Here is a 14,598-nt window from a genome sequence, read left to right as displayed (position 1 = left end):
GGATCCATAACCCTCGTGACAGGTGAGTTATAGGGATCCATAAGCCTTGTGACAGGTGAGTTATAGGGATCCATAACCCTCGTGATAGGTGAGTTATAGGGATCCATAACCCTCGTGACAGGTGAGTTATAGGGCTGCATAACCCTCGTGACAGGTGAGCGTGACAGGTGAGTTATAGGGCTGCATAACCCTCGTGACAGGTGAGTTATAGGGATCCATAAGCCTCGTGACAGGTGAGTTATAGGGATCCATAACCCTCGTGACAGGTGAGTTATAGGGATCCATAACCCTCGTGACAGGTGAGTTATAGGGCTGCATAACCCTCGTGACAGGTGAGTTATAGGGCTGCATAACCCTCGTGACAGGTGAGTTATAGGGCTGCATAACCCTCGTGACAGGTGAGTTATAGGGCTGCATAACCCTTGTGACAGGTGAGTTATAGGGATCCATAAGCCTCGTGACAGGTGAGTTATAGGGCTGCATACTGAATTCTGAGGGCATGTTCCATATCTCTACCTCGAGGTGACAAGACACACACTTTGTTTTAGCAATCATACACACACGCACACACATCCCTCTGTGTCTCCCGGTTCTCTCTCCAGACATCTCAGTCGATCCCAGGGGAGAGCAATCCGTCACCGAGCTACTTTCTTTTGAAAGAGGAAAACATCTCCAATTGAACGCTGGATTCAGGCTTCTTTGTGTCAACCCCATCATATTGTAGGCCTCTTGAAACTGATCACAGTCAATATACAGTATCAATGGTCAATTGATTGATTATAAATGTGTGTTATATGTATTGAGCTGCAGATTATCAGTTTGTCTATTTGTCAATGGAAAGGCCAAATCAGAATCATAAAAAAAGCCTAAGCCATCATGTTAAGAAGGCCGTCATGTTAAGAAGGCCATCATGTTAAGAAGGCCATCATGTTAAGAAGGCCATCATGTTAAGAAGGCCATCATGTTAAGAAGGCCGTCATGTTAAGAAGGCCGTCATGTTAAGAAGGCCGTCATGTTAAGAAGGCCGTCATATTAAGAAGGCCATCATGTTAAGAAGGCCGTCATGTTAAGAAGGCCGTCATGTTAAGAAGGCCGTCATGTTAAGAAGGCCGTCATGTTAAGAAGGCCATCATGTTAAGAAGGCCATCATGTTAAGAAGGCCGTCATGTTAAGAAGGCCATCATGTTAAGAAGGCCATCATGTTAAGAAGGCCATCATGTTAAGAAGGCCGTCATGTTAAGAAGGCCATCATGTTAAGAAGGCCATCATGTTAAGAAGGCTGTCACGAGGCTTACAAGGCATGGTTCATGACTCCAGTCTTTAGTATCTTTACGATTTTAGTAGACAGAAACCCACGTCTGCAGCGCGCTAACAATTCAGTGCCTCAGAGCGTCTAAAAAATAGGTTACCCTTTTCAAATGTGAATTTGTAGTTCTTTTGGACAGTGAAGCGAGATGAAAAGCAGCAGTAGTAGGTGTTGTTTCGCTGTCATCTCGCCCAGCTAACCTACTTCCTGGGACTCTTCAAGCTCCCTGTAGTCTCTTCATCAGCAGGAACACAAAAATACATTTTTGTCACAACAGACAACTTTGTCTTGCCAGAAACTCATGAATATTCATCTACAAATGAAGACTTCTGAAAGGTGTCGCAAACAGAAAACGTCCTGATGAAGCCTCTGGGGACATGGAGGAAATGGGTAGAACTTTCAGAAGGTGATCCACCCTGTTAAACTTGTATGGATACCAGTCTGTTTCTGTGCTCTTGCCAACTCCTTGTGGAATTGTCACGACAGCAATGGAGTTGCGAAAAGCACAACAGATTTGGGACCAGGCTAGAAAAATCTAACATTATACTTTCAATATTCAATATTTAAAGTCTGTTAAATGTCGAGATTATATGAAATCATGTGGTATTGTGGCATTGCACTTACCAGGGGGACGAAAGTGCAGTTGTACCATTTCAATCAAGCTCCCGACTGGCGCCGCAGTCTAAGCGCTAGAGGCTGTATCACAACCGGCCGTGATTGGGAGTCCCATGGGGCGGAGCACAGTCCCATTGGCCCAGCGTCGACCGGGTTTGGCCGGTGTAGGGCTTCATTGTACATAATATGTTTTTCTTAACTGTGCCTAGTTAAATGAAGGTTAAATTTAAAAAAATTAGCCTCATTTTGCCACAGAGGAGAATACATGTTGAATTTGAAAATGTTGCTAAATGAATGTAAATGCAGGGGTTGATATAAGGTAAAACATACTCTTCACACTATTTCAAAGCATCCAGGAGACCCTTCAGATGGCACTTCCATAAAGAGGTTAATTACTCATACGCACAATGTAAGGCTAATGACAAAGGTCAGGCATGTGTGTGCGTTTGTGGGCTGCTGCAACTCAAACGGTACATTTGTGAAGAATTGAGAATCGAATTTGAATACCACTGTTTTTTCTCAGAATGTTTGTTTACACAAACATTAAGACCCCACCACACCCAAACCCTTAAGTATCGACTGTTATGAAATGCTCAAAATAAACCAGGAAAACATCTTTGCACAAAGAGAAGTACAATAAACTTTATCCCCCTTTTTCACTTTTTTTTTCAATAGCAGACACAGCACAAACTTAAATACAAAAGCTAAATTGATCTGGCACTGTGAACAGTTGGCATTTGTCGAAACAAAACAAAAACACCGGGAAAAAAATCATTTAGTTGCGTCAGTCAACGTCTTTCAAAAAAGAGGAGCCTCATTGGCAGTCACATGATCACACAGCAGTAGTAATATTAGTACCAATCGGTGCTTGGTTGAAGTTGTAGTAGCAGTAGCAGGTATAATAGTCCTAGTAACATTCTCCCAACGTATACACGATGTCCGGGAGAACCATTCCCAAGTCTGATTGTAACCAACCTATAAAGTGCTTTCTCAAAGAAAAAAATATCATCATCATCATCATAACCATGTTGATCTTTCACAATAATCAGTATATGAATTAGGATAACATTATGTATAACAAAGAACAAACGAGAGAAGGAAAAAAAAAAGGATCGGGGATAAAAAAGTCAGTTCAGGCGTTAGCCTTTCTCCTCTAATCCTCCTTTCCTCTCCGGCGTTTCACTTCTTGAAAGGCGTCAGTCTGCCGATGTTTTGCCAGAAGGTGGTTGCCTTGCGTTTGGGCTCAGCCAGCATGAAGACCTGCTGCTGAGGTACGGTGCTGGGCAGAGACGGGTGCTTCTGACGCAGCAGGAAGTCATAGTAGGGCCGGGTCACCGCTGGGGGAGAGGAGAACAGAGCAGGGTTAGTAATCATGGCATCCAGAATCAAATCAGCTACTAAATGTTTTCCATGTTAATGTTAAGGCTGTGACGAGAGACTAGGAGTTATACAGATCCATAGGGAGGATTGGGGGGGGGTGATTACGACTGCATTTTAATCTAGTGGTTTATATGAATATTAAGCACATATGATAAACAACATTTGTATAAATATTGGCAAATGTAATCTTCTTAAAAAAATAAAAATAAACACGCACAACACGTAATCTGCTACCCATCCACACAGCCAAGGAGATCGAGTTTTCCTGCCATGCACCCATTACCCAGACATACCTTTGGGCTTCCCAGCTGGATGGCTTTTGCAGGCGTTCAGCATGGCCTGTTTCTTCTGGACCTCAGTGATGGAGAATCCTGGAGGTAGAAACCACATAGGTCACAGGTCAATGTGGATATCACAGATTCATTCTGCCAGGGCCACCTATCAATACCCAGCTATTAAGACGGAACAGAATAATAGAAGGCCAGATTGTTGGATGAAAAGTTTCGGTAATATCCGCATGCTCTGTTACAGCCCAGATAAAACCCACAGACTATGGCGGAGAAGCGAAGGGGGCAGCTCACTGGATTTATAGGTCCTTTTATCTGAGGGATTAACGTCATTCTGATCCATTAACTGCTACATATTACACATACACTTCTCTTCTCTGATTCTCTGACCGGAGCCACTGTCAGAAACGTTTATCACAAACTATTAATACAGCAGTAGTCTGGGGCAGAGAGAGACAGGAGGACACAGCTCATGTTTTACTAATAGGAAAGGATACACACACAGTGGGCGTTGTACAGCTGACTAGTAATACTACAGGTAAGCAGTTTATTGCAGTATCATAGTATCCTATTAGTGTTTTCTACTCATTCTATATGTCTGAGTTGCTTTAGCTCATCAAGCTAAGTAAGAATGGGTCCTTTTTCAAACTGTGGCACGTCAGACAGAGAGACGGATAACTCACCTGTTTCGAGGTCGTGCTGCACCTGCGTCCTCTCGTCCTGGAAGGCTCGGAGCCAGCGTTGTTTCTGCTCAGGCTTCTTGGCACACAGGAGGTGGATCTCGTCCCCCGCCAGCGAGCGCAGCTTCAGAGCGTTCTTCACCGACACATTGAAGTCCTTCTCCTTCCCATCCTCCACATCCACCACCTCCATCAGGTCCATGTCCATACGACCCTTATAGTACAGCATGTCCCTACGCAGGAGGTCCTGAAAAAACGATAGGGATACGTGATAATGCTGTTATATACTGCTCAAAAAAATAAAGGGAACACTAAAATAACACATCCTAGATCTGAATGAATGAAATAATCTTATTAAATACTTTTTTCTTGACATAGTTGAATGTGCTGACAACAAAATCACACAAAAATAATCAATGGAAATCCAATTTATCAACCCATGGAGGTCTGGATTTGGAGTCCCACTCAAAATTAAAGTGGAAAACCACACTACAGGCTGATCCAACTTTGATGTAATGTCCTTAAAACAAGTCAAAATGAGGTTCAGTAGTGTGTGTGGCCTCCACGTGCCTGTATGACCTCCTTACAACGCCAGGGCATGCTCCTGATGAGGTGGCGGATGGTCTCCTGAGGGATCTCCTCCCAGACCTGGACTAAAGCATCCGCCAACTCCTGGACAGTCTGTGGTGCAACGTGGTGTTGGTGGATGGAGCGAGACATGATGTCCCAGATGTGCTCAATTGGATTCAGGTCTGGGGAACGGGAGGGCCAGTCCATAGCATCAATGCCTTCCTCTTGCAGGAACTGCTGACACACTCCAGCCACACGAGGTCTAGCATTGTCTTGCATTAGGAGGAACCCAGGGCCAACCGCACCAGCATATGGTCTCACAAGGGGTCTGAGGATCTCATCTCGGTACCTAATGGCAGTCAGGCTACCTCTAGCGAGCACATGGAGGGCTGTGCGGCCCCCCAAAGAAATGCCACCCCACACCATGACTGACCCACCGCCAAACCGGTCATGCTGGAGGATGTTGCAGGCAGCAGAATGTTCTCCACGGCATCTCCAGACTCTGTCACGTCTGTCACATGTGCTCAGTGTGAACCTGCTTCATCTGTGAAGAGCATAGGGCGCCAGTGGCGAATTTGCCAATCTTGGTGTTCTCTGGCAAATGCCAAACGTCCTGCACGGTGTTGGGCTGTAAGCACAACCCCCACCTGTGGACGTCGGGCCCTCATACCACCCTCATGGAGTCTGTTTCTGACCGTTTGAGCAGACACATGCACATTTGTGGCCTGCTGGAGGTCATTTTGCAGGGCTCTGGCAGTGCTCCTCCTGCTCCTCCTTGCACAAAGGTGGAGGTAGCGGCCCTGCTGCTGGGTTGTTACCCTCCTACGGCCTCCTCCACTTCTCCTGATGTACTGGCCTGTCTCCTGGTAGCGCCTCCATGCTCTGGACACTACGCTGACAGACACAGCAAACCTTCTTGCCACAGCTCGCATTGATGTGCCATCCTGGATGAGCTGCACTACCTGAGCCACTTGTGTGGGTTGTAGACTCCGTCTCATGCTACCACTAGAGTGAAAGCACCGCCAGCATTCAAAAGTGACCAAAACATCAGCCAGGAAGCATAAGAACTGAGAAGTGGTCTGTGGTCACCACCTGCCAAACCACTCCTTTATTGGGGGTGTCTTGCTAATTGCCTATAATTTCCACCTGTTGTCTATTCCATTTGCACAACAGCATGTGAAATTTATTGTCAATCAGTGTTGCTTCCTAAGTGGACAGTTTGATTTCATAGAAGTGTGATTGACTTGGAGTTACATTGTGTTGTTTAAGTGTTCCCTTAATTTTTTTGAGCAGTGTATATTACTGTTACTAACCCTAATCCTTATAGTACAGCATGGTCCTTTGGGGGAGAGAATTGCTACTAACCCACTTCATAAACTTAACCCTACACTCTATCTAGAACCTAAAATGGTTATTTGGCTGTCCCCATATGAGAACCTTTGAAGATGCCTTTTTGGTTCCAGGTAGAACTTTTGGAGGTTCCATGTAAAACCTACATGGAACCCAAAAGCGTTCTACCTGGAAACTAACCGTAACCCCAGCTTAATGTCCACATTACGGTTCAATCACATACCGTAGCCTCAACCTTAACCCTTACCAGCTTCATGTCCACATTATAATAATCATTTTAACAGTGCTGCTCGCCTTTTTGCAGTAGACCATCTGGTGGTCGAAGAGGAAGAACATGCGCTGCTGGCTCTTGGCCTGAGGCTGGGAGATTTTTGTCAGCTCTCCAGAGAAGATCAGATCTGAACTCATACTGAGGATGTCTTCTCCCTGAGGATGTTCAAACACACACCAAGCATCTGTTAGAGCCTACAGACATATGACAGACAGAGATTGTTCAGCCCAAAAAAGTTGTATAGCTGGGGCCATATGTCCTGGCAACATGACATCAAGCGTTTTTTCCAGAACAAGTCACTTGATCAGGAAAACTTCCTGGCCCTAGTCATGTATTCTGTTCCATTACCCTTGATGCACTGTTACTCACCTCCCAGTCCTCTATGGAGCTCTGCCATTGGGCGATCTTGTCGATGTTCTCCAGGCGCCGCTTCCTTTCGTTGATCAGCCTGGCCACGTTCTTCATGGCGTTCAAGGCGGCCTCCACGTCCTTATAGTCCCTGGGTTGCCCAGAACAGACAAACACATCAGGCCCTCTCGGTCTTACATGATTGTTTTAGTCTAATGATAGACTTGTAATAACTTTCGACTTAAAAACGAAACACAACTAATAGCCTATCGGTGTCACGCGATTTCTGAAAGAAATTTCATCGATTTCAGAGAGAGAAATTGGTAGATAAGAAGGAATACGTGCAGCTCTTTGCATGTGTGCACAGTACACGTGTGTGTGTTTACCTATGCTGAGGGTTGGTGTATTTCAGTAGCTCGGCCAGCTGCAGAGGGTACTTGCAGATCTTCTGGACGGGCGTGAGCAGGAACCCATCCAGCGAGATGTCAATCATCTTCTGGAGCAGACGACAGGCCTCGAAGAAGAACACATACTTGTTGGTCTTCATCAGTCTGGACAACTGCACACAGGCGTTGGGGTGGTTGTTACAGTACTCAGAGTAGATCTGGAAGTCTGTTTGCTGAGGAGGGTGAGAAGGAGACAGGAAACGTTAACATGGCAGTTTAAAATGGGGGTTTAAAATGGTGAAATTGATGGTTGCTGGAATGTTACATGAATGTTTGGGCTCTAGAGAGGTTGCTTGACTTGAATCCCCAACATAAAGTGTGTATAATAATACGGTAATTATCTATTAAGCAGATTTAATTTCCCCTATTACGTCATGCTATGTCATGTTTATGATAGCATTATGTAGCGTTATGCAGGCCATATGTGACTAGCTTCAAGAAACTAGGCGTATGCCGCACGTCACTAGTTCACAGGAGCAGCATTTGAACGTAAACATAGATTTGTTTTATCAAAATGCGTTTTTTGTTGTTGTCAGAAATGCCTTCTGGAACATGTGAACTTTCATGTGCCTTAATAACAAACTTGTATTCCATCCATAAATATGAATAAAGTTGTAACATTACGAGCCTAGTTGGTTTAGCCATGGAAAAATACAGGAACCTTCCCATTAGCCATGATTGGTTGAGATAATGTATGGGGTGGACATGCCGGGAGATGAGTTTGGATTGGTCTGCCATGTAGCATGCTTCTGTCTATAACGTGAGCTGTTCAGTATGTGTTGACAGTCCTTTACACCATGCCGTTTTTGAATGATATAACGTTAACTATCGATAACTACAAAAGCTTTGGTACTTTTCTCAACAACATTGATTCCCTGAATTTAGCATGCGCTATCGACAGATCAGTAGGAAAAAGTGATGGTATTCTGCACATGCCATGGTCAGTGTAAACCAGAGTGACTTCACACAAAGCTGGCCAAACAAGATGTAGCTACAAACAAAAAATAGTTAAAAGGTTCCAGTCTGCCGTGAAGCATTCATCCATATATACAGGTAAGAGTCTCGCTACATTTTCCAGATGTAAGTTTCTAATTTTGTCAGAAAGTCATTATTTTTTCAAGTTAAAGAATACTATTAGTTAGCTAGCAAACGCTAGCTTGCTGTTTGTTAGCTTTAGCTACCTGCAGATTCATACTACAGCTATGACAATGTTTGTATTGGTAGTAGCATGAGTTGGGGTTATGCCGGTTCATTGCTTAGCTAGCTATCTACCTAGCTAGCTACATGTCTAAACATAAGATTCCACTTCAGCTGGATTATTACATGACCCATCAGGTTAGCCAGGTGTGTCTGGGGGTGATTACGGCCATCGATTGTATTTCATATACATGTGTACAAGTCTAGACAATAGTGACCCATCCACTCATCAATTTAGACAAATGTGTCGGGTAAGCGTCATCTAATAACGATCAAATATTTATCAAGTATTTTTATCTGGACACTTTCTGTTTTTGATATTGCTACTATGCAAGTACTATCACTGTACCGTTTACACCTTCTGTATCCTGTGCATGTGACAAATAAACTTTGATATAGCGTGTGTTTATTTGATATAGCGTGTGTTTATTTGATATAGTGTGTGTTTATTTGATATAGTGTGTGTTTATTTGATATAGCGTGTGTTTATTTGATATAGCGTGTGTTTATTTGATATAGCGTGTGTTTACCACATGGTCTCACATGTGAATCCATAAAGACATAGGTGGGACTAAGGCTTAAAGGGTGTGAACAATGCTAAATAGCTGTAAGCACAGAAGAGCTCTCCAGTAGGTGTACCAAAACATTCAAAGGCCATTTACTCAAAAGTGGGGTTACAAGTTTACAACTTTCAAAAGCAGAATTACTTTCCCATTGTTCCTCAACTGCAGTGTATGATATATAATTTTCTAGCTCTGAGTCTCTACTTTTATCCAATGTAAAAAAACTATTTCACATTTTGCTACATAAGACAGAATTTAGGCGGTCGGTCACATATGACAGAAGTCAGGTGAAGAATCACAGTGGGTTGTGTGCTGTACAATACTCACGTGTTCGAGGAAGCAGGATCCGATCTCGCTGAGGTGCGGCTGCTCCTTGTTGAACTTCTTCTCCAGACCTTTCAGTAACTTCTTCTGGAAGCGGTAGATGTCTTCGATGTTGCCGAATATACACCGCAGTTGCTCCTCTGTGAACATGTCTATCCTCTTACGGCACTGCTTGATGTAACCCTGAGAGAGGAACAGTAGACTCATGGTACCACATGTAGAACAGACTTATACCTGATTTTACATGTTAAGAATTCCCAGAAATAACCAAGTTAAAACTTAAGAATATATGTTGTCTTATTGGACGAAGTGGTATTGTTCAGAAATACAATGTACTGTGTGCTGGTCTGAATAACTGTGTTCCTAACAAGTTATGATGGCACAAAGGCTGGTGTGATGCATTTTGGTGTTATTTAGAGACACTTGAAGACAAAAGGCAGATTCTTCCGGGAGTTTTTGATGCAAATCCTATAATGTCCTGTATCAAAGGAAAGGGTCTACAGACAGACAGTGATGTTGTCTGAACGGAACTTCACTGACCTCACAGATGTCTTTGAGGTGTTTGATGTAGTCTCTCTCTGTGCTCATGATCTCATTGATAACGTTAGTCCTCATCTGGTCCTTACACGGCAGGCCTGGTCCCAGGATCAGACCCACCCCTGGCCGGTCCTCTTCCCCAGCCCCAGCCTCCTCCAGCTGGGCTAGGTACTCCTCCATGGGCTCATCCTGGTTCACACGCAACTACAGGGACCAAGAAGAAAGGGTCATTGTTATAGAATACCCTCACTAACGGATCAGTTTAGATGCTACAAACATTTCTTATACTGTCTTATTTTTCAGTTAGGCTACCTATGTGGATCAACTGAGAAAATGTATAAACATTCATTTAGCATGTAAGAAAGTCAGAAAAAAAAAGAAAACAATCTTTATCTTTAAAATGAGCTAATGCTTCAACGATGCCCCGAATTGCTGACAACAGCTCTAGCTGCCCATCCAACCCTATACTGTAGCAGCAATAATAGATATCAAAGATAAGCAAGGTAAAGAGTATTTCATTGATGTTGTCTTCAGTTTCCCAGAGAGATGGAGAGAGAGAAAGTGAGAGAAAGAGAGAAGAGAGATAGGAGATATGGAGAGTTAGTTTCTTACCCGAACAAAGCTAGCTGGGAACCAGCCCTCACTGTCCAGGATGCGTCCCCACCACCACTCCTTGTTGGTGGCATCCACTACCTCGATGACGTCCCCCGCCTTGAAGCCCAACTCCTGGTCGTCCATGGTGACATGGTCCCACAGGGCCTCGGCGTACACACAGCTGCCATCACTGATCAGCTGGGGGAGGGGAAATGGAGAGGGGACAGACAGGTCAACACAGGTCAGTATGGGAGGATTTCACAGTGACATAATAAAAAATGTACAACATTTGTAATACACGGTGAACAAGCTTGAAATACTTTACTAAGGCCCACATTTGTATTCCTGACCAGGGAAAACTCTAGTTATGGTCTAACTAGGGGCCCTGGAGGTTTCCCTGGTCAGGTGGTCCAGAGAAACTCTGTCCGTTCTTCATTCGGCATGGATGACTTTGTAAAACAAGGTGAAGCTAGTCTATAAATAACATCAATAACATCACTGGAAGACAAAGTGGCTGATGGGGAGAGTAGAGATATGCATGATTTATAAGGTAGTAGGTCTGTCCAGGATCACTCAGCTAGAACATGTGACTTTAAGACATGACACAAACAACCTATAGAATACCATTCATCACACAAGGGATGATTTAACATTTGCAACACAAGATGTACACAATGTTGTTTCAACACAGAAATGATGACTTTGTAACAAAAATGTTTCTGATCAGTAAGCTACATTTTAGCACAGACACAACATAATAATATTGCAGCCCTAGATAAGCTAAGTGAGACAGGTCCTAAAGCATTGATTGCTCTGCTGAGCCAAGCCACTGAGTCTGAGGGGGGCTTGACAGAGATCAATGTGGAGATAGAGAGATAGAGAGGGAGAGAGAGAGAGAGAGAGAGGAGAGGGATGTGGAGATAGAGGGAGTGAGAGAGAGAGGGAGAGAGAGGAGAGAGAAAGAGAGAAATAGAAAGAGAAACAGAGAGAGAGAGAGAGAGAGAGAGAGAGAGAGAGGTGAAAGAGAGAGATCGAGAGAGAACGAGAGAGAGCTAAAAAGCCTGTGTTACTTATAAATGTACTGCAGTGCTCGTATTTCACACTGCCACATATACACACACACATTACTGCGTCAACATCATGCTGGCGTCAGAGGGGCATTTGTGTCATTCTTCCATAGTAGCAGTAAGCATTATCAAAGCCGGAATGGCCCATAGGGCAGGAGCCTATCTCCTGTTTCTACAGCATGAGCAAGTACAACACTCTGGAAAGGATGCTTGTCATAATTGTATTATTGCTCAAAAAGCCACACAACTAACTAACTATAATGTAACTCCTTAAGTGCAGGCTAGGCCTTCAGAAGGTCAAGCAGAGGAAAAATGATACCAGAACATGATCTCTGTTTTTTTCCATGTTGGTTCTATGGGGGCTAGGGTAATCTATGTGTTTCTATTTCTACGTCTATTCTGTTGGTTAGGGTGATCTACTAAGTGTCTATTTCTATGTCTGTCCTGCCATCGATCCATCGTCATGGCGAGGAGGTCTTTGGGCCTGTTGCTAGGCGACACACCCACCATCTCGCCTCTTCTCTCCTCTACTGATCCTGCCATCATTATACAACAAAACACCAGAATATCTCCCTTCACAGAGAGTAGAAACCAGGTTGAAGACATAAATATTGTAGTATTAGCTGTACTGGGACATCAATATGAGTTTGTATAGAGGGGGAACATAGAGGGAGAATCCAAACAAAAAATCACACTGTAATGTGAGTGTATCTCTGCCAGGCGGTAGATGTAAACAGTGCACTTCTCTCTGAGTCTCCTGGTCAGTAGCTCTCGGCCTTGTTACTGCCCCTCTCATCACACCCTTGCCTCCGTTTCAAACCAGCCTCTCTGTGTCCTGAGCTGCTTCGTCACCCCTCATGGCAACGCTCCAAGCCCCTAATGCTCCACACACACACACGCACGCACACACACACACACACACACACACACACACACACACACACACACACACACACACACACACACACACACACACACACACACACACACACACACACACACACACACGCACACACACACACACACGCACACACACACACACAGCTGATCCCCCTCGCTCTGTGCAGCTGAACCCTAGCGAGAGCAGCCAAGCGGTAAACACACACCTGACCAAACCACATGGATCATCCACATGCTTCCTTCCACTGTATGACGATTATATACAGTTGAAGTCAGAAGTTAACATACACCTTAGCCAAATACATTTAAACTCAGTTTTTCACAATTCCTGACATTTATTCCAAGTAACAATTCCCTGTCTTAGGTCAGTTAGGATCACCACTTTATTTTAAGAATGTGAAATGTCAGAATAATAGTAGAGAGATTGATTTATTTCAGCTTTTATTTCTTTCATCACATTCCCAGTGTGTCAGAAGTTTACATACACTCAATTAGTATTTGGTAGCATTGCCTTTAAATTGTTTAACTTGGGTCAAACGTTTTGGGTAGCCTTCCACAAGCTTCCCACAATAAGTTGGGTGAATGTTGGCCCATTCTTCCTGACAGAGCTGGTGTAACTGAGTCAGGTTTGTAGGCCTCCTTGCTCGCACAAGCTTTTTCAGTTCTGCCCACACATTTTCTACAGGATTGAGGTCAGGGCTTTGTGATGGCCACTCCAATATCTTGACTTTGTTGTCCTTAAGCCATTTTGCCACAACTTTGGAAGTATGCTTGGGGTCATTGTCAATTTGGAAGACCCATTTGCGACCAAGCTTTAACTTTCTGACTGATGTCTTTAGATGTTGCTTCAATATATCCACATCATTTTCCTGCCTCATGATGCCATCTATTTTGGGAAGTAAACCAGTCCCTCCTGCAGCAAAGCAGCCCCACAACATGATGCTGCCACCCCCATGCTTCACGGTTGGGATGGTGTTCTTCGGCTTGCAAGCCTCCCCCTTTTTCCACCAAACATAACAATGGTCATTATGGCCAAACAGTTCTATTTTGGTTTCATCAGACCAGAGGACATTTCTCCATAAAGTACGATCTTTGTCCCCATGTGCAGTTGCAAACTGTAGTCTGCTTTTTTATGGCGGTTTTGGAGCAGTGGCTTCTTCCTTGCTGAGTGACCTTTCAGGTTATGTCGATATAGAACTCGTTTTACTGTGGATATAGATTTTGTTCCTGTTTCCTCCAACATCTTCACCAGGTCCTTTGCTGTTGTTCTGGGATTGATTTGCACTTTTCGCACCAAAGTACGTTCATCTCCAGGAGACAGAATGCGTCTCCTTCTTGAGCGGTATGTAGGCTGCGTGGTCCCATGGTGTTTATACTTGCGTACATTTGTTTGTACAGATGAACATGGTACCTTCAGGCATTTGGAAATTGCTCCCAAGGATGAACCAGACGTGTGGAGGTCTACAATTTGTTTTCTGAGGTCTTGGCTGCATTTATTTAGATTTTCCCATGATGTCAAGCAGAGGCACTGAGTTTGAAGGTAGGCCTTGAAATACATCCACAGGACCACCTCCAATTGACTCAAATTATGTCAATTAGCCTTTCAGAAGCTTCTAAAGCCATGTAAACTTGTAAAGCCATGTAGTGCATGTAAACTTCTGACCCACTGGAATTGTGATACAGTGAATTACAAGTGAAATAATCTGTCTGTAAACAATTGTTGGAAAAATGACTTGTGTCATGCACAAAGTAGATGTTCTAACCGACTTGCCAAAACTATAGTTTGTTAACAAGGCATTTGTGGAGTGGTTGAAAAACAAGTTTTAATGACTCCAACCTAAGTGTATGTAAACTTCCGACTTCAACTGTACATGTTAAACATTGTAACCTACATATATCTCATAGAGATCTCATGTTTAGCACACAACTGGTGCTAAACAGTGGCCTATACAAAACGCATTCTGTAAATTCACACAGGACCAATTATCCTTCAAGCAATAACCCACATATTCTCAACGTTCAACACCATATTGTTAAGAATAGACCCAACAACAGAGAAATGGATTATGTTCAGACACATAAATAACACAAACATACACAAATAACAAACACAGCCGGTTCTTCTTCTCACACATTCACAACACAGGCATAGAAAAACACTGA

General features: G+C 43.7%; 1 protein-coding gene across 5 annotated transcripts in view; it reads right to left on the bottom strand.

The window, feature by feature from the left end:
• Positions 1–2,537: 2,537 nt before the first annotated feature.
• LOC106578470 (rho guanine nucleotide exchange factor 4) overlaps positions 2,538–14,598 on the bottom strand; it is an 83,281-nt gene continuing 71,220 nt past the window's right edge. For all 5 annotated transcript variants that reach the window (XM_014157292.2, XM_014157294.2, XM_014157293.2 and 2 more), the window contains 9 exons: positions 10,487–10,666; positions 9,878–10,078; positions 9,341–9,520; positions 7,194–7,426; positions 6,829–6,958; positions 6,483–6,614; positions 4,272–4,515; positions 3,595–3,672; positions 2,538–3,258 (listed from right to left, as the gene is read on the bottom strand). In XM_014157292.2, the coding sequence (XP_014012767.2) occupies positions 3,101–3,258; positions 3,595–3,672; positions 4,272–4,515; positions 6,483–6,614; positions 6,829–6,958; positions 7,194–7,426; positions 9,341–9,520; positions 9,878–10,078; positions 10,487–10,666 (1,536 nt within the window). In that variant the 3' untranslated portion in view covers positions 2,538–3,100. The remainder of the gene's footprint in view (positions 3,259–3,594; positions 3,673–4,271; positions 4,516–6,482; positions 6,615–6,828; positions 6,959–7,193; positions 7,427–9,340; positions 9,521–9,877; positions 10,079–10,486; positions 10,667–14,598) is intronic.

Source organism: Salmo salar, chromosome ssa19 (genome assembly GCF_905237065.1).
Source record: "Salmo salar chromosome ssa19, Ssal_v3.1, whole genome shotgun sequence".
Taxonomy (NCBI): domain Eukaryota; kingdom Metazoa; phylum Chordata; class Actinopteri; order Salmoniformes; family Salmonidae; genus Salmo; species Salmo salar.
The sequence above is the reverse complement of the archived record's forward strand: the minus strand, read 5'-3'. Positions and strand labels throughout refer to the sequence as shown.